Here is a 20,356-nt window from a genome sequence, read left to right on the forward strand (position 1 = left end):
GCATGGTCACAAAATATATTATATTCTTTAGCAAGTGACAAGCGACAAGTGACGTCAGTTTTTTTCTTGTTTTTGTTTTTTGCGTTTCCGCGATTTTGGAGATGGTCGGAAAAGAAATGACTAGTAAGGGTTGTACGTGAGGGATTGTTCTATGTATACTTTTCAATCTGTTCGTCATGAGGTAGTCTCCTTCTGAAGGCATTGTCACGCAACGATTCTCCCCGTTAAGAAGCGTTGCGTGACGACCTAAATATGGGTTGTCACGCAACTTGTTGAAGCAAATGTTTACATGGATACTATCATTACAGGAATAGATCTACAGATTTTTGATCATGATATTGGGAAGTCCGTGACGTCGTCTCTTCCATCCTCCAAGTTCTTTTGCTTCAAGCCTGAGATACTTCAACCATCTTCGATACTCGCGACTGGTAGATGCTCTGAACGTACGTCTCTTTGCCTATTGACATGATCTCAAAGGCGTCCTTCCGCTCTGCAGCAAAATAAAACAGTATGCAGCCAATGAGAGGCGATATTTCATGTGATATGTCAAACAAGAGAGACCGTGTTTTGTCACATTTCCAAATATTGAGAGGAGAGTTGAAAATACGACGCACAGTGGAGTATTTTTGACGAACTTCGAAAAGTTTGGAAATGTGGTGAGCCACTGTCTCTAATGTTTGATATATCTTTTCAGAGGAAGCCACAACCAACGTCACGGTTATGATCTCCCCTATTGAAGCCGAATGAAGTATTGATAAGTTTGAGATTAAACCCTTACAAATTGCTCAATTAAACCAGTTTTTTCTAATAAGACTACCGTTATATATATATACGCATTGCGGACCTATTTTTTCAACTTACCAGTCTCTGTAAATTACGCACGTCCAAGTACAGTGGCTCCTGCGAGACAGGACAAAGCGAAACTTAGAAAAGATTAGAAAACTTGATGCTTTCTTTGTTCCAGAGTGATTGGCAATGTTATTGGGAGATAAGAACCCGCACAAAATGTAACCATTATCGATTGAATAGGTTTCCTGCGAACCAGATATGTTTTGGTTTTGAGCATCTCGACAGCAACAAACATTACTTGCAAAAAATTTTGGACGATTTTAATTTCGGACGAATTAAGTGCCCGAAAATAAAACCATCCGAAATTTTTAAGCTTCAACTAGCGCCAGAGCTCTTAATTTCCTTTACTGATGCCGACTTTATGAAGCGAACTCTAGTTGAGACAAGGCTTGAAATACGTAATGGCTTGATGGTGTATCTGTAAAATCTCGAGGGTGCAGTAAACTATCATTTTCATAGATATGGCCGCTAAGATCTTTGTCATTTGAATCCCTCGAGAATGGTTGCTTAGCACCTATACGCATGTCTTTTATGGTTCATGTTTAAATTTCCTGATCCCCTTCAACACAAAACACATAAAATCTGAGTTGCAATCCTGTAGCTCCATTCAATGTGCAAAAATTTGCCATGTCACTTCCTCGTACGAACAAATAATGGCAGGAAGAAGCCTTGTAGAGTAAGACGCTAAATTCAAAAGTGCTCGGCTGTTGTTGTTCAATTAGAAGGTTTAATGGAGATCAGATTCCACGATATCGAGGTCCCAAAAGAAGGGGGGGGGGGGGTGTGTCTGACGCCCGAGTATCCCACATCCCGGTAATTTTTGCCTGAATATCCCAGATCCCCTTAATTCCAATATCAAAAATTAACGATTTTCCTAATCGATACCCGGCTTTATCTGAACCAAATATCCCACTTCCCATTTATTTCCCCCCAAAATATCCTGTATCCCGTTATTTTTTCACGTTATTATCCCGTTGGCCTGAAAATCACTCAGAGCCTCGCGATTGCAAAGCAGTCCTATTCCTGGTAATGAAACAGAAATAAGGGCATAAAGACGCGGCGCTATGGAAAGTCATTTGTTGTCGAAAACTAAAAAAACGTCAAGACTACTAGAGAGGAAGTATTCGTAAACAATATATTTTAATTCGATTTTTTTTCCTTACAAAATTGTGTTGCTAAAGAATTAAATATTGAAAAACAACATTTTTCTATGAATCATGACGGAATATCGGGGAGGCTTTCTTGTACCACTAACAACTTTCTTGAGTTCTTTATGATGAAATTTCAAGAATTCTAAGCATAATAGTTGCTATCCTTCTCCTAAGTTTTATCATCACTATTGTTATTCAATAAACTTACATTGAAAGAATTAGAAAAATAATCACAACAAACATTTACGATGGACTTTCAGCAGCATACAAATATAAAACTTGGCTCGACTCCATGACGATATTAACACACTTTACAAACAGTATCACAAAAATCTTTCCTACAAAAAAATAAATACTGTTTTGCGGTCGAAAAACATCGATACAAAAATACCGAATAATTACGCATATTGAAAAACTCGATTAAAATTCGCTTTATCAAAATGTTTAGAATAAGCTACATAAGTTTACATTGAGTCATAAGACAAAAATTTAGCAAAATATTGGTGCCAGCACAGGAATGTGCCTTTTTGGCCCGTTATCTGTTATGTACGCAGATCTACTCCTCGTCTGAGTCCGGGGAGTCGTAAGGATCTTCAGTGAAGGTCCTTAGGACACAGGAAGCTGAAACAACGTCTTCCTTGTCCTAAAAAAAGAAAGAGCAGAAAACGTTAGCTACTGTTGTTGTCGTTGTTGTTGTTGGCCGTTTGCCTCGACTGTGTCCAAAATGTGGGCATATTTAAGCGTCCCATTTAGTAGAGGGGTGTTTCCCTTGGATAGCTAGACTGGCATATCAATAAAGTTTTGATTGATTGATTGATTGATTGATTGATTGCCTGATTGATTGGTATCAAAGGAGCTACGTCACGGTTTGCGCGTCTTGTAAACTTAAGCCTAAATGTTTCACGTTCCTTGTTTGTAATCCGTGTTAATCTTCTCCATCCTAACCCATCCTTGTTCCTTTATGGTTTATTATTATTTCTTTGGTGTTTTTCTATCTTGGTGAACTAGTATTTTCAGGTTTCCTTCAATTAAAGGTAATTTTGTATGTGGCCAAAATAACTCAAAATACCGTGACTGAGCTCCTTTAAGTAGTCATTGTACAATGTAGTCAATACATTAGATATATTTTTGACGAAACCCCAACGTGTGACCATTCATATGAAAACTACTGAACAGTATGTTTATGTGTAGCTATTTAATTTCTACATTTCTTCAAAAACAAATTTAAGATTTTTCTAGTGAAAATTTACTTTATCCATTTACCTTCTGCATAAGTTTTTGAGCAAGATCTTTGAGTTTAGAAGCTGTGACGTCTGATGAACGACGTTTCTGCATGTTGTCACCCTGGAAATAAAGCACAGAATTTAAGCAGTGTCAAAGGATACTCCAAGTAAAAGTCACGAAAAGGCACATCCAATAGGGTCGTGAGAGACGGTAATAGTTTGCACAAGTGGAAACCGGCAGAGAGACGGAGAAAATAGATCAAAAGGCACGAAAGATGATCAACATAAGAATAAAGATTGAGACACGTAGTTCCTTCTAGGCCAGAGGGATGGGAGGGAGGGGATGATGTGTACACTTTGACAGAAAGGCTTGAGGTGCGTTTCTTTGGGAAAATAGAAGATTGATTCTTAATTAATCCAAAACCGGATTTTTCTAATTTTTCGGATTTTCTTAACTAAACAGATTAATCCAGAACAGAAGAATCCTTGTCCAAAGTAGATTCTTCCGTTCCTTTGATGCACCATGATCCGAATGATCTTGGATTAACCTTTTTTTTTAAAGAAACGCAAAATTCGTTTTTGGATTTTTAAGAATACAATATTGGACCATTAGTTGAAACTTACCGCAAGCCAAGGGTGTTTCGATGCTTCTTCGGCAGATGGACGTTTTCTGGAGGAAAACGAAAAAGAGGACGAAAATCAATTGTGTGAAAAATGTATCAGCGAATGCCTCGATGCGGTTATCCAAACTGGTTAAATGTCGCTAGAAATTGTCAAGGAATCCGAGGAACAGCGCTGTTCAGTATTACACTAAACTGAGAAAAAAATATCCAAACTACTAGCAGGGATCTAAGGCGGCGTCCACAACACGCCGGAGAAATTGGAAAACGCAGCTTTATCTCCATGTTAAGCCCAGCGTCCACACTAATCGGTCACGAAAACGGAGCTTTTTCGAAAACGCTATTCAAACCGGAGGAAATTGAAAACGCCGGTTTTACGTTTTTGCGTGGACGGAAAACATTTTTAAAACGGAACTTTTCGAAATCACGACAGTCATGTGATTTCCCTGCTCGGGCCTTCGTCAAACACAAATCCAAAAAGACCGGTGATTGTGGCGTTTTCAAATTTCCCCAGCGAAGTGTGGACCCGTCGCATAAAAGCTACCGAATTGTTTTCTCTTGTGGATATGATGAGCCACTAAATTCTCACCTCTTGTATTAAGAGAAATTTATGCAACACAGTAAACAGAATTTGCATTTCAAACTTAGGACTTACTTGGCGTCCTTGCTCATAAGAGCAGTGATGAAGTCTTTCACTTCCGAAGTGCTGCGAGCGAAGGCTTTGGAGTCAAAAGACCATTTGCCCCTCTGGACGCACTCGCAAATTTTCTCGTCTTCATCTTCATCGTCTTTGGTTTCCACCGCAAATGGAAGAGATCCACTCATGCTAAAAAAAGAACGAGAAAGCAACATAGATTGCAAAGTCCTGATCATAATGGTCAGATGATAACAGGCTCAAAAATTCCAACTGGCGGGAGACAGACCAGTTGGCTATTTACAAGCATGACCGGGCAGTTGAACTGGGGTCTACCAGGAAACAACCCCAGCTTAGTGGTCAGAGCTGTACTTGAACCCGCGACCTCCGGATTTCAAGTCCGGCGCCCTAACCACTCGGCCATGGTGCTTCTAAAATTAAACGTATACTTACAGAGCATAGACGAGAACACCAATACTCCACATGTCGGCCGCCCCACTGACTGGAGCGAAGTCCAAAAGTTCAGGAGCTGGAAAAAACGTATCGTGTTAATCCCAGTGAATGGGCGAGAAGCTTACCTTAAAACAAACGCCAACTTCCATCAAACTTAATTTTACAATAATACAAAACAACTAAGAGTACTAGATCAACCAATGATAAGAGTGTATGCGTGTGAACTGGCTGTCATTTTTTGGCGGGAAAAAATGTGGCACCCGTCCTTACTTTATTACGAGTTTCTGCGAAAATCTCGTGGCGGCAAAAAAAGGGCAGGAGAGTTTACGCTTTCGTAATCACGAAATGGCCTGAGTACTGCTCATAAAGGAAAAAAAACTCAGTAAAATATATCTTGTCTTACTATTTTGCTGAAACTCATTTTCGGATTTTGCGTTTATTTTTTTGTTAAAGCCGGAAAAGTAGGAGTCACCAAATCGTACTTTTTCTCTTTTTATCATTTCAATGGAGCTACGTCACGGTTTGCGCATGTTGAAATGTCCAGCCTAAATATTTCAAGTTCGTCGTTTGTTCTCCGTGTTAATCTCTTCCATCGCTAGCCATCCTTGTTTCTTTATGGTTTATTATTATCTCTTTTGTGTTTTTCTATCATAGTAAACTACTGTTTTCAGGTTTCCTTCAATTTAAAAGTAGTTTTGTGCGTGTCCAAAATAACTCAAAATACCACGACTGAATACGACCTGGACACTGTTACCCGCAACACCGTACCTGTGAACGCAGGATAGCTTACAATGGCCAGCATGTCGCCTTCCTTCCAATTCTTGATGCGGCGAGCACTTCCAAAATCGATAAGTTTCACACCCAAATTGCTCTTGGCAATGAAAATGTTGCTGGGCTATAAAAATAAATAAATAATAATAAAAAAACCAGTATCAATGGAGCAGGCAATCAACCAATCAAGCTGGCAAGTAAGTCATTCAAAGAAATTTAATTAGCCAGAGGGTCAGGCAGTGAGTGATTGAGTGAGTGAGTGAGTGACTGAGTCAATCAATAAGTGACACAGTCAGTGAGTCAAAAAGTGGGTCATTGCGTCAGTCGGTCGGTCGGTCGGTCGGTCGGTCGGTCGGTCGGTCGGTCGGTCAGTCAGTCAGTCAGTCAGTGACTCGGTCGGTCAATCGGTCGGTCGGAGGATCCCGAAATTCCACTCACCCTTATATCTAAATGAACAATTTGCTGTCCATGAAGGTAATTCACTACTTCAATCAAGGGCCGCATAACAAATGCGATGTCTTCTTCGTTTGGTCTTGGTTTGGATCCAACAAAGCTCAGAATATCTTGCCCTTCGACCCTGAGATTGAAGACAAAATAAATTAAATCACCTTTCCAATGAATGGTCAGATTAGTAACATGACCTAGCAGTACTAGCACTTAATTGTAATTCATAGTGTTTAGAGCTTTAGAGTCTCGAGGTCAATTGATGATTTTCGTTATTCTCATCAGTTGTCCGCTTGAAAATGTAGTGATAAAGTGTGAGGAAATTAGATTTTTATCAAACTTAGGGAACTTAGGAACTTAGGGTTTTGGGAGGGTAAAATCAAAGAGGAACAGCAAAATCAAAAGACACAAGTCGACCGAGCTTATGGACAAAGAAATGACGCGCAAAAAAGTGAATTTAAAGATAAGTCAAAGCGATTGGTCTAAACCCGTCACGTGACTGAATATACCCCAACTAAAACTGGGGAACATCCGCGGGAATATCAGAGGGAATATCCAAGTGATATTCCTCAATTTTCAAAAGATCAAGCGTGTTGCAAAAAATATATGAAGGAAAAATATGCCGAGATATTTGTCCTTGGACATTGTATCTTCGTCAAAACTCGCCTTTTTCCTCGAGCTAAGCTCTCGGAAAACTGTTCTCTTCTCGAAACCGATATGCCCGTAGACAAACATCCGAGTATATTTTCGCGCCAAATAGGGGCTATTGTTTATTTATAGCATACTTACAGGTCCATAATAAGGACGAGATATCTCCTCAAAAGAAACGCATCTCGTAACATGACAACTTTTTCTCCTTTAATGCTGCGATGAATGTCAAACTCTTGAAGCGTGTCATCGCGATCCGTGTCATCATCATATTTGATGATCTTAGCTACAAATGGCTTCTTTGTCTTAGCATCTAAACAGCGCTTAATTACTGAGAAACGGCCCCTGGGATAAAACAAAGTAGCATTAACACAAGTTCTTATTTTACAACTCGTCAACAGCGTTTGCACCCTGTCAAAATTCTTACAGGGAAATTCCGGTTTCCCGAACACTCGATTTTTCATGTCTTTCTACGGCCGTTCTCAGAATTTCATGGTACACCAAGATAATATCTCTTAGTTGATGATTTTCTTTCTTCTCATCACCTGTCGGTTTGAAAACATACCGATGTCGTAAGGAGAATAAAGACTTCGATAAAGGTGTTCCATTACCTTGCTAATTCGTGCTTGATACCCCAGAATTTGTCGACATTTTCCAACTTGAGCGCCACTCCGCCTGAGGCATAGCGCTTGGCGATGGCTTGTGGAGTGTTTGCTGCTCCTCCAAGACCTCCTGTCTTACCTAATCATTATTACAAGAAACACACTTAGATCAAGGAGGAACGTGCAACTTAAGCATGGTTTTCACTAGTGATGCAAGCATACGCTCAAGCACATAACGTCCATATTAACACAAAGACACACAAGTGCAAGCATACAAATAAAACCATGTTGATCCTTGGTCTTACTCTCGTGTTTCCAAGTGTCTGTATGGACTCGTGTGTTTGAGAATATGCTTGCATCGCTAATCAAAGCCAGGCTTAACAACTGAACTCCTTACAAGACGCAAATTGGCCCTTCTTGCCCGCGTCCGATTGGAAAAGAATTTCTGTTACCTTTGAAGTTTTCAATGAGAGCGAGTTTATCGGCGACTTAAATAACTTTTGTTCATCTAGAAACAGAAGCTTAGCTTCTTTTGACCATGGACTTGCTTGACGATCTCATGCTTAAATTTGGGTTTCACTTCACTAAAACTGAGGAAATAACACAAGTACTTTCTAAAGAATTGTGAACAAATTTTTGATCTAGCAAAATCACGATGCACATTACAGTTCTAGATGAGTTCTACAATTTTTTCGTGAAACTACCGACCCTTGGATGAGAGTCGCTACACAGATAGTTTGCCATCTAAATTACGACGTAGTAGACTGTCCAGATATGAAGTAGACTATGCAACCGCTGACCAGCGACTTGTACGTATTTGATATATGATAATTACTGACCTTTATCACTGACTAACTGAAAGGAAGTGGAAACAATATTTTTGGTCACGCTTTTAAGTTATTGCACGACGATCGAGTCTGACACCAATTTAAACGCAAAATCCACGTTTTATCTACAATAAAGGATTCAAGAATAAGTTTCTACCACGAAAAGCGAGCAAATCAAACGAAATGCATTGGCAAACTCGAGCACAGAGCGACAGAAATAATCTTTAACTGCGACATACATGACCGAGTTTCAGGATTTCAAAGCATTTCAGGAAAAATATGCATGAAGTCTGACCATTCATCAAGCTTATTGTATCAAAATATTTAACGCCAAAGTTCTTTCTGTTTGAGATCACTCTAGCAATGAAATAAATCTCGTAACGAACCTTCGCAAACGCAACGAGACGAAATGAACGATCTTTGAAAACAGTTCTAAGGGCGTGACATAACAGACGATCAATAAGTTTTTAATACATTTCTTCCAATGTTTGCAAGAGATAGACATGTCATCTCCAGCACAACAAAAGGTAACGTAAATATTTGTTTTCCAGCAAGCAGCAAACAATGTTTTCAATTTTACAGTTTTCCCAGGCATCTGAATCTCCTTAAGAATGTTTAATACACAAACACAACCGGTACTGTTATTTCAGGGGAAAATATCCAAACTGCATAAAGGAAAACACTGTCTACAAGAGCGAATGCAACCGTCGCTTAATTCTCGTTTCCATAGTACGATGGACTCCCCTTGCCTGGTTGAGATGCTAGTCGATCACAGAATACCTTCTAAAATCTTGTCAAGTTTTCTTTAATAAATTGTCATTACCAATTAAAAGCCCGTGGGGAGGATGAAGGGTAGTGTAAGAGCAAGTGTCGCTCTCAAGGACATAAAAACACTAGTGAGGCTGGAAGACTGTCTACATCATGGGAACTACTTTGTAAAGGCTAACTAGCTTCAAACAAAAAGCTTCGTTGTGTTCTTCACAGTAGGCTGTGGAGTTCGCCTACGTGCTCGTTTTCAAGAAGCAAATCCAAAATTATAAGCACTTCAGAAACTGAACAAGTAGATGATGGGCCCTGGCTTAAAATGGATCAACACAAAAACTTACAGAAAAAGTACAAGGAGAAAACAAAAGTATAAGAAGTGTGGAAAGCGATCGCAGATCTACAAGATTTGACTCGGCCACAATAAAAAAGCTTACAAATTACGATATAGGTAAATCTTGTTAGAAATGCAAGCTGTAAGCCCTCTTTAATAATAGCAAGGTCAATTACAGCAAATACGAATGTAGAGTTTCTTCTAAATTGTGAGAGAGTTATAACAGATATAACAAATTATTGCATGAGCAGAGAACAATTTGTACCAGCAGTACCACAGGTTAACGCCTTCAAATGAACTTTGGAAATGCCTGTCACTTACTTGCATCGGCTGCCATGTTGTTGATCAGTCCTAAACGACAAAAGGTTTCAAAGTAATCACAAGATATGAAGAATGGTTGAAGTAGCTCGACTTCACCGTGAAGTAACTTTGAAGAATGGAAGCTACGGCTTAAGATAATTCCAGTCAAATGAGTTTTAAAATCCCGACAGCACGACTTCTCAATTCTGCATAATTACATGTCACGCAACAAGCTGCATATCAACAATCGTGTCTGTGTGCAATATCTCGCTTAATTCTCTGTTAGCTGTAAAGCAAATTCCGTAAAAACCTCAGCATTGATAATTAGTTGACGACTATCACCTTTTTAATGTGGATTGTACTAAACACAAAACAGAAATTAAAGTTAAATAAGCCCCTCTGTCTCTTAAACAGTCCAGTTCATTTTGCTGTGTCAAGTGTTTCCAAAGATAAAATAACTGTTTTCAATTTTAGTGATAACATAATACCGAACGAAGTAACACATGTTTCGAGCGGAGTAGTTTGAAATGGTTTTAATAATAGAACTTGGATACAAGAAGACTAAGAAAAGACGATTTTAATGAATTTAGAAGAGCACCCTGCTGGTAAATAAACGATTATTACGTAGATTCCACCAATTTTGGACGATATATCATTAACAGAAGAATTACCTTATACGGCATTTTCCCGCGAGGTTTCGTTGTCGTTTATGTTTCCGCACAAAAACATCACCGAGCTGCAGGAATTGAAAGAATCCATCCTACTTGCTACTAGATCAGCTTTGAAATTCTCAAAACTTCCTTCTATTCGACATGGAAGAATATGGTTTTCAATCAGCTTTTTTGCTAGATTTTTACCCATCATCCGATCAAAGGCGAAGCCTATTTATAACTTCATAAACGTTTGTTTTAAGATAAGGCATTGTAAACCTTTGCGGGAGAGATACGAATAACATCACACTAAGAACTATTGACAACAGGATCCTGCCTCGACAAAACAAAAAGACCCTCAAAAGAATTTCAACAATCACTTTTCAAAAACTTAAGACGATGATTTTTTTCGCACTCAAGTAAGAGAAGCGATTGCATAACATTGCCAGTTTTCAGCATATCACCCAAACACCCTCATGGAAACATGAACTTAACCAGATGGAAGGAAAACGTTTCGCGTACTTTTGAGTAAAATTTCTTCTCTAATTTTCCCCATCATGTTTCTGATATAATTTCCTTGATAGCTGGCTCAAACTGTTCAAATTATCTGCAACTGAACAAAAACTGCCATGTTTTTCCATAAATCTTGGCTGCTCTACCAACGTTGAGAACTAAGTTACACAGTTTGCAGAGAACAACTTTGTAGTTTTGATAACAAATCATCTTCCTACAGCTCGGCACTAAATGAAACTTGTAACACTTTTGCAAAGTATCGAGGAATCTGAACAAATTTTGAAAAGTAAAACCCGTGTTTTGGCATTTGCCTATTATCTATGATTGCTGCCTCCGCTTTCAACTTTGTCCGCTTTACAATCTACTTCCATCCTCGCGATCGTTAGTCATCCGCCCTTCCTAATGGTTACAGTCTCTTGTCCAGTTCTGTTTTACAAAATTAAACCATTATTTTTGGATTTTCTACGGTCTCGGTAAGTTTCTCAACTTTTAGAAAACACAAAAAACTGAACGGCCTTGCCGAGGTAATCTGCCTGATTTTCTTCAGTGTTCCCTCTTCTTTTCAGTTAGTCAAAGAAATGTAACTATCTACAACTAGAACTACAGCTTAGCCATGTTAAATATAGATTTAAAAAAAGGAAAAAAAGTATAGCACTCCTGTGATGTGAATGGTACTTACGTGTGACCTACAAAGCAAAATGGCGTTAGCAAAAAAAACTCACAAGAGTAAGAACACTGCGTACAACATTTTTCCACAATTCCGAATCGAATTCATCTTGGATTCCTTCCTTCTTTCCATTACAAATAAATTTTCATGTTAAAATTTTGATTTTCTGACGAAAAATTTCACGCTAACCATTTTCGCCTTCTTCGACTTTTATTGTACTCTGTTGCTGTGTTGTCTCGCCGTTTCTTGTTGTTGTACTTTTTCTTTCCTCCACGGTTGTTTCGCCGTCTTTTGTCACGGTCACAGTCTCTTTTTTCGTAACAGTGGTCCCTTCTTGTCCCTGTGATTGCATCCTTTCTGTCACTGTAATTGTAGTAAAGCTATTACTTGTGCTGAGCGCAGCCGAAGCGGGCGAGAGGAAAGGCGACGATGCCGGGGGGACACCACCCTCCGAGCCTTGCATACCAGCCGCATGCATTGCTTTGACTCGGGCTAAGAGTCCACCACCTGCGCCGCCACTACCCTTCTTATCATCGGACCCCCGGCTTCCGAGAATCCGGCTAAGAAAGTTCGTGCTTCGAATGGCGGTGATCGCTCGCTTCCATTTTCTTCTGGCTGTGAACGCCTTCAAGCGATCGGTCTTCAGTTTCTTTCCCTTGTCCTTCTTAACTGTGAACCAATGATGTTTCAAAAGCTGATCAACCGTGCCTCTCTTGTTTGCTCTGAGTACAAGAAGGTTACTGATGAAGTCCTTAGCTTCCTCGGAGACATCATCGAAGACAGGATCGTCGAAGTCCCATTCTGCCAGCTGAACATTCGTCAGTGTCTCTGCGTCAGTGTCCCCCATAAATGGCGACAAACCACTCATCAAAATATACGCTATGACACCGATAGACCACAAGTCCGTGGCAGGTGTGATACGTTCGTATGTAATGACCTCCGGGGCGACAAATTCCGGTGTTCCGAACATGACCTTGAGGTTTTCCCTCGGGTTGTATTTTCTCGCCAGGCCGAAGTCGATAAGCTTGATTTGTTTGCTGTCAGGTCGAATAAGCATGATATTCTCGGGTTTGAGATCAAGATGAAGCACATCGCGTTGGTGCATGTGCTGAAGTCCTTCTAAGATCTGCTTCATGTAATACGACACTTCTATCTCCGAAATGAATTCGTCCTCCACAACCTTCTCGAACAGCTCTCCTCCAGTCACCAGTTCCATAACCAGGATCATCTCAGTGGGCGTCTGAAAGAAGTCTTGAAGTCTAAGAAGCCGCTTATGCCGAACAGTATTCATGATCTCCGCTTCGTGTACCACATCTTGACGGTCCTTGGGCGTGGTGCACTTGATGAACTTAGCCGCGTAGGCTCGCCCGGTCTTATTATCAATACACTTGCAGACAACACCGAACCGTCCTTTGCCGACCTCGTCCTGAACTGTGTAATACTTCGTGATCTTTTCTTCCTTCGCGGTCATCTTCGTTTCTTCCGTTTCCGAACCAGAAAGCTCAGAGAGTTCGGACTCGCTCGCGGTTTCGTCGTCTGTTGAGCCCGTGTCGATAACCAGTCGTGCGCTGCTCGATACTTTGCCGTGCGGATTCTCGGCCACCACAGTGTATTCGCCAGCGTCGGCTGCGGTTCCCTTGGTGATGATAAGTTTGCAGTTGTCGTTGTCATCGTAGAGGAATGTGAGTTGTTTACTTTCTTTGAGTAGGCGGCCATCTTTGTACCATTCTACTTCCGGTTCCGGGTTACCGCTGACCTTGCACTCGAATCTGGCGGCGCTGTTTTCTATGATCTCGCAATTCGTCAGGTGTTGAATGAAGACGGGGGGGCCTAGTGGCATACCATCTATATAGGAAACAAGATCACTGATTAACAATAGAACACACAAGCGTACGGATGACGGGCAGTTCCACATGGGTTGAGGAGAAACACGTGATAAATACGTGACGAAGAACACGTGATTTGCAGGTGGCCAAGAAACTCAAGAGCAAAGAACAGTCGGTCAGAAATACGTGCCTTAAAGTGGGAAGTAATAAGGAAGTACTGTAATGGGTGGGTGTTTCGGGAATCAAAACCCACACAGCAGAGATACAAAAGGAAATATCCGCCACATTGCTTTGAAACCGCATGGGAGATTAGTATGGTATAGGAATTAAGAGAATGATAGCCCAAAAGAAATAGGCTTTACAGGGCCAGGGAAGCGTCGAAGGAGGCCTGGAAAAACGACCTAAAACAAGAAACAATCTAAGGCCATCTAATGATCGTACAGAAAAGAAACTACAGGTCTATTTGAACCCCGCGAACTTCTGGTAAAGAAATAAAGAAAGCAACGAACGAAATAAACATCAATTACACCAGTTAATTGTAAAAAGGGAAAGAAATGGCTCAATTCTACGAAACCTGAAAGAGGTTGGAAAATACTAGTGTTTCCGTGGGAGTGAAGGAAACACAACGGAAAGTAGGAGTTAGGAAGAAATATCAAGAAAAAAAATAACAGAAGGAAAATGTAGGTAGAATTTCTGGCACTTCGTACGCTCATTGGTTGCGACACATTAACAGTCCTCAACAAAGTTTCTCTTTGCTAAAACCATACTTCCACGGCCAAGCAGTGAGATTGGGAGAAAAAATAAAATTTTAATCTGAAATAGGAAGAGACCGGCATCATAAAACCACAAAAATTACAAGAAAAGTGTGGTAACAGTAAGGTGAATATAGATAATATTTCGAGCAGACAGGGATAGGATTAAAAGCAACAAAGATAACTGAAGTATTGAGAAGAAGGTTGACGATTCAGGAATGATAATTAAAAGTGGTCGGAAGTTACACATAAAATGACAATCGTTTATAAAACAACGCGACATGATGCCAAATTAAGCCGATCACCTTGGAATAATTATATCAGCGCACAAGACAGAATTCAAAACTTATCCCAGCGGCTTTATAGTTTAAAGGAAAGAGAAACTCTCCTTTCCAGTCAAAGATGAACACATGGTGGTGAGCACTGATGAGACAGAGAACAATAGCGACAGACAGATGTGGGCACTTAATACAGACAGTTGAGCAGATTTCAAATAAACTTGGAGCAACGAAACACTTAACATTAAATCCCCCAGGTACACTATCGCATTTAGCACGAACAAAAGGCACAGAGAGCTCGTGTAGATACACTGATAAAAGAAGAAATAAACAAACCAAAACACGATGGAATGAACTAAGTAAATATTATGAGTAAGCTTGTATTCTAAAGCGTGACAGCTGAGACCTTGGTTTGATCAACATTTCACGTAACAAGTTGTATTCTGTAACACGATAACACAAAGCAACTTGTAAGCAGATTAATGTCACCGATTATTCACTTGCTTAGCAAATTCAAGATTGCAAAGAGGTCGGAAGCTATAGATTAAGACAATTACCGAGACAGTTTGAGATTCAACGAGAAGTTTCCCGAAAAAGCCACTCTGGGATTTGGATAATTCCTCTCACGAAGATGTCAAATTGACAAGGATACCGGAAAAGATTAATTCTTTCACAAGAACACGGAACAGAACTGCAATTCTCAGACGAAAGGGCTGTGCGAAACACGAATCAAAAAGACAAGATAACAAATCGCTTTCACTGTCTTCTCCACTCGGAAACGAACTTGTGTCGAGTTGCGCGACCGGAGGAATGCTAAACAGTTAACATGTAACTTGACCCAGCGATCTAGAAGATGGCTCATTCTCTGACGAGCATTTCTGACATTTTGAAAAGCATTTTAATTATTCTGACAGAGTGAGATTACGGAAAAGCGAAGAAAAACAGCTTTGCACAACGTGTCGACGCAAAATTCAGAAGATTGCCTAGTTATACTTAACTACACGTTTTTTTTTTCTTCCAAAAGGTAGCGCATACTTTCTGCCTAGGGTTACAAATCGTAGTTCTAGATTACTTACAAGGTCAACTATTAAAGTTATTAAGAAGATGCTGTGATAAATGTGAACAAAGGCGGACGAGGGAATAGAAATTAAGCAACACAGAAATTTCCAATGAAAAGGAAAAAATACGATTGCATATGAAACGTTTTCTGGGTAGAGTATTGCGGAACGATGATATGCAGGCCAGCGTAGCATCATTCTCGACAGGTACACAGCAGATTTCAATAAAATCTGGCTTCAATGAACGTGAGAACAAAATGGTCACACATGCCTGCCGGGCAGAACGAATTTTGGATGCTAAATACTGTTTTTATACAATACACACAAACCTGTGATTTTGCTTTTGATGTCTCTGCGAGTGGAAGAAAGCCTTCTCGTCAACAGCCGCTGATAGTTCATTGCTAGAGCAAGTTGAACAATTTAGCAGTCGGAGCGGCGAAAGATCCGCAATTAGACTGCAAAAACACCGCCTACAGTCTTCTGCTCTAGTCTCCACGAGTGGCTAAAATGTATCAGTATGGGAGACGTTATGATGGCTTAAATGAAGAAAAAAGCTGCAGTGTTCTCTTGGTGAAGTCGGCAAGATTTTGCGAATGAGATTCGAGCGAGCAAACTTCAACTGAGAATTTTAACCAGAAACAGACGTAATATACGGGGATTATGTTCGCGAAACTTCGACAAAAATTTGCCCGCCTTTCAATTAACAAGTGCCATTTGATACCGTCTTCAATGTCAAAGTGTAACAACAATAAGACCATTATAATTGTTTCTTTTTATTAGAAGTCAGTCAAAAACTGGATTCAAAGAAAACATGTTGGCATTAAGGTGCAATTCAAAAAATGCCAAAAACGAAGAAACAAGGAGAAAGAAAAACTGTTTTTAATACGGCTCTAATCTGTAGGCTTAAAATGCGGAAAGTTTTCAGACGAACGTGGTAAAAAAATATAACGGGTTGGGGGCTTAACGACTTCTAAAACGCTTAACATTTCCCCAGAAAGCCAAAGGATTTGAAAAATTCAGGAAGGAAAGGCAGTGATGCAAAAAAAACTTCAGATAAGTTCTGATTTGAGATTAGGAAAGAAAACCAAAACAACACCGCAAAAGTACAAAGCGGTTGTGCTAAGATTAGGATACACAAAAATAACTTCAGAAAGCCAAATATGGATTAGGGGGTAAAATTATCCGAAGTGTCGATTCCTGCTAGATCTGCTAACAATGCCGTACAGCGATAGCGTATGCGACCTTGGGCATAGCAAAGGAATGTTTTTGATGCGTCAAATTAGTTCTAAAAAATGCCTTTGGCACTTTGTAGAATCGCGACACAGTTTCATAAATTTCCTGTTAACATTTCTACCACGAAAGAGACGCAATGAATTTAAAATATCTTAAATGAGTCATAAGCAGTTGAAAATCCGTCACGCCATCTTAAGTGTAGCTTCTGGCAATCTCTTGAACAGACTGTGCTCGAGGAATTTTTAAATTAAATCAACTGTGATTTAGCCAGGACAATTAGCTGCGGGTACGCGGTGAGACGTTTCATGTTTAAATATAGTTAATCGCCATGGCATGTTGCAAATGGCTATAACCTGCCACCTGAAGTTTGGAGCCAAAACAAATAATAAAAGACTATAAAGTTCATACCGATTACTGGGTATAATCATTAACTGGCTTGTGTGCCGATGATCCGAAAACGAATTTTATTAAGATCGATTACTACAAGGCGCTTAAATTATTAAAGCAATCGAACGGAGAAAAGAAATTAGTTCTTCAAGAATCACTTTAGCAGTGTCAGTTCTTAAGAACCAAATTGTACAACAAAGCTCAATTCAAAGTTAAACTACCTTTAAGTAAGTGATACTTTTAAGTGACTTATAAGAGCTTGTAACACCTGCACAGGAGCAAGAAAGAAAACAAAAATAAAGCAAAACAGAAAAAAAAAAACAGAAAGGAAAAACTTTGTTTTAGTAACAAGAGAAAATCATCAATAAGGGAATAGAAAATTAAGCAAAAAATTCTTTTAGAAGAGAAAATTAGTAATAGTGATTAATTTAAAGGAATCATGGTTTTGAGTCTTTGGAAGATTGAAGGGCTAACTACAACAAGGTCTTTAACAGTGAGAAAGGCGCACAAAAAAAGGCATTAGCTGCAGTAGTAACTCATTAGTAAATTCTCTTCACCTTTTTATAACAAATTGAAGTGGACTGGATATGAGAATCAAGAATTTCATCACCTTGAGGAGAACACCAAAGCTGTAAAGACTTTTTTTTTGAAAATTTGAGCGTGTAACAAAGAAGCTCAAGGTGAAAAAAAATTTTTTCTCACATTACGCACCAATGAACGCAAACAAAAGACGGGGAAAAAAAGCTAATCTTAGCAGCAATAGAGATGTAATATAGTAGATACAAGAAAAACGCCAGTAACGCTAGACAAGAATGACAATGAAACTGGTATAGATCACGTACTAAAGAATTGTTTTCTCGAAGCAGAACTTCCGAGAAAAGGGAGATAGTAATCCTGAAGGACAAACTGAAAAAAAAAAAAAAAAAATCCTGGAAGGACTTGGATTTGATCCGCAAATCCAAATAGCCGTTCAGAGCCTGTCCAGGGACTCGTTGGATGTTAATTTCCAATAGACGTAGACAAAAGACAGAGATCTGCTGCTGTCCAGCACAGAAGCTGTCGTTTCGAACGTTAGCCCTCGGAAATCGCGAGAAAGGGCCGTGAGAAAGACCCCGGCCCCGTGGAAACAGAGCCTGTGAAGATGCTCGTTAGATATTAAGTGACAATAGGTTTGGACGATAAACAGAGATGTGCTGTTGTCAGCACAGAAGCTTTTGTTTAGAACATTGGCCTTCGGAAATCGTAAGAAAGGCAACAGACACCGTGGAACTCCCGATAGGATAACACAGACGCGTTACATTTCTGGTTGCCACTCTTACTCTGTTAGTCGTTCCATACCAACACAAGCAAGACGATGCACGTGATCAAACATATGGTTGCACGTGTTAAACGCGTGGATCAGGAGTGCTATACTTACGGATTTCTGCCCGAGACATCGGGCTTCTCCTGCCACTCAGGGCGGGACTTCTGCGGCCCGACAGATTCGCGCCTCGTCTTTCTGGCACGAGGTTATCACCTGGTGTTTTCTTGGGTTCTTCCTTGGGAGCTTCCTTCTTCTTCGGCTCAGGTTTGGGTGATTTCTCCTGAGATTCCTCCTTGGCTTTCTCCTCCTTCACCTTCTGGAGGAAGCCGCCGGGTTTGGGAGCAGCAGCACCTGCAGCTCCACCACCCTTGCCTCCCCCAGCCATCAGCCCACCAAGAGATCCCATTCGGCTCAGAGCACGCAAAGCATTCGCCGTTCTCTGAAAGGAAGAAATAAAACATATTTACTCAACTCTATTTCCACTTAGTCAATAGGGAGCTCAAGCAATGACGACGGCGACGCCGAGGACGACGCCCAGTCAAAAATGAATTTATATTTTACCGACCAAGTTCTGCGTAGTCTGAGGAACGCGAACGACAATGGCTAATTTTTGGTATTTCCATTTGGAACTGAACGTTGTCACAGCATATTTAGCCTGAGCACGTTTTTGGAGCCATTGGTGTGGTGACCAGATCTAAACAATTGCGAATTTCGTCATTTCACGTTCTTGTTTTGCCATCGTATTTTGAGAGACACTTCTGTCACTGTACCTCACACGAGTAAACCGGCAAGAAGTGAAGTTAACCTAATCTAAGCTTAAGTTTTGATAAGCATCGGCAACAAACGTAAAGACAAACTTCTAAAGTCTGAGAGCCAAGTCAAATATTATTTGTTGATAACAACCCATGCAGTTTCAGACTCAAATATCGCTTGTACTGCATTCGGAGCCACAACATAATTTTACGTACGTTGTAAACGATAGCTGAGGAAAACATGTTTGACATAACGTCAGATTCTCCCAACTAATGCTACAAACAACTTACAGAACTTGGTTAGGAGAGTTTATATATTGAAATGCAGCAATGTATGACGACTCACCGCCCAACGACGACGCGCAATGAATTTCTTCAAGTTCTCCGTGCTGAGCTTCTGTGCTTTGATGGTCTTGATTTTCTGTTGTTGCAACCAAAACAAGGTAAGTATTGATGTAACTACACAAGTAACTACGTCGTACAACTTCAGGGGTTTCAGCAAGGGCACCAGGCAATTTGACTGGCTGCGAGGATGATTTTGCCTGCCTGGTTTGAACATCCACAGGACAGTTTTTTTTGCGAAGAAGTTCAGTTCAAAATGTTTTGCCCGCCTCTGAAAATCAGTTGCCCTACTGCTGAAAAAGTTAATGAAAACCCTTCAACCTGTCTTAAAAATTAAAATTTTCAACTCATGAAGGTCTGTTGAAACCTTGGAAGTCGTCAGATGAAGCAGTTGTTGAGAAAATACGTATCGACTGTAGAAAATATCACTCTAGTCTAAACAACATAAGAACATGCCCTAACGTAACTGCAATATTTCATTAGTTTCCGACTCTCTTTTAAGCCATGGTACAGTCTTCATGTACACACGTCTTCGGGTATTCGTGTTTGTCGTCTTCTCTTAAATGAACAAGTCCTTATTCACGGCACTGCAATTTTCAGCAGAAACTAGGGGGGATTATTCCAAATACAGATATGCCTTCATGAATATTTTCATGATCTCTTACCTTCAACCAGTCATGGTTCATACATTTGTAGACGTCATTTCGTTTTCTATTAAAAACAAAAAACAGCATCACTTGTAAATATCACTCACACCTCGATATTCACTGAGGGAACAGAAAGCACAACCTTTGAGCATGCGGGGAAAGTGCAACGCAATTAAAACTAAAGAGCTGATGCTGTTTATTATGCTGTTATGAGGAGGTTCTAACTTCTAAGTTTTTCGTAGAAACCCTAGTGTGTGAGACCATTCAAATGAAAGCTACTGAGGAGTAGCACTTTCATGTGATACTGTTTATTATGCTGTACAAGATGGT

The 20,356-nt window shown here is 40.1% G+C and overlaps 1 protein-coding gene across 6 annotated transcripts in view; it reads right to left on the reverse strand.

Moving 5' to 3' along the window:
* Positions 1-1,970: 1,970 nt before the first annotated feature.
* LOC145470535 (obscurin-like) overlaps positions 1,971-20,356 on the reverse strand; it is a 123,757-nt gene continuing 105,371 nt past the window's right edge. For 5 of the 6 annotated variants that reach the window (XM_081454340.1, XM_081454338.1, XM_081454337.1 and 2 more), the window contains 13 exons: positions 20,045-20,090; positions 19,384-19,458; positions 18,400-18,724; positions 11,638-13,293; positions 7,405-7,534; positions 6,935-7,138; positions 6,140-6,278; positions 5,699-5,825; positions 4,931-5,006; positions 4,499-4,669; positions 3,848-3,893; positions 3,264-3,344; positions 1,971-2,643 (listed from right to left, as the gene is read on the reverse strand). In XM_081454340.1, the coding sequence (XP_081310466.1) occupies positions 2,557-2,643; positions 3,264-3,344; positions 3,848-3,893; positions 4,499-4,669; positions 4,931-5,006; positions 5,699-5,825; positions 6,140-6,278; positions 6,935-7,138; positions 7,405-7,534; positions 11,638-13,293; positions 18,400-18,724; positions 19,384-19,458; positions 20,045-20,090 (3,163 nt within the window). In that variant the 3' untranslated portion in view covers positions 1,971-2,556. The remainder of the gene's footprint in view (positions 2,644-3,263; positions 3,345-3,847; positions 3,894-4,498; positions 4,670-4,930; positions 5,007-5,698; positions 5,826-6,139; positions 6,279-6,934; positions 7,139-7,404; positions 7,535-11,637; positions 13,294-18,399; positions 18,725-19,383; positions 19,459-20,044; positions 20,091-20,356) is intronic. The other variant, XM_081454339.1, reaches the window with a different exon arrangement.

This window comes from Orbicella franksi, chromosome 15 (assembly GCF_964199315.1).
Source record: "Orbicella franksi chromosome 15, jaOrbFran1.1, whole genome shotgun sequence".
NCBI lineage: Eukaryota > Metazoa > Cnidaria > Anthozoa > Scleractinia > Merulinidae > Orbicella > Orbicella franksi.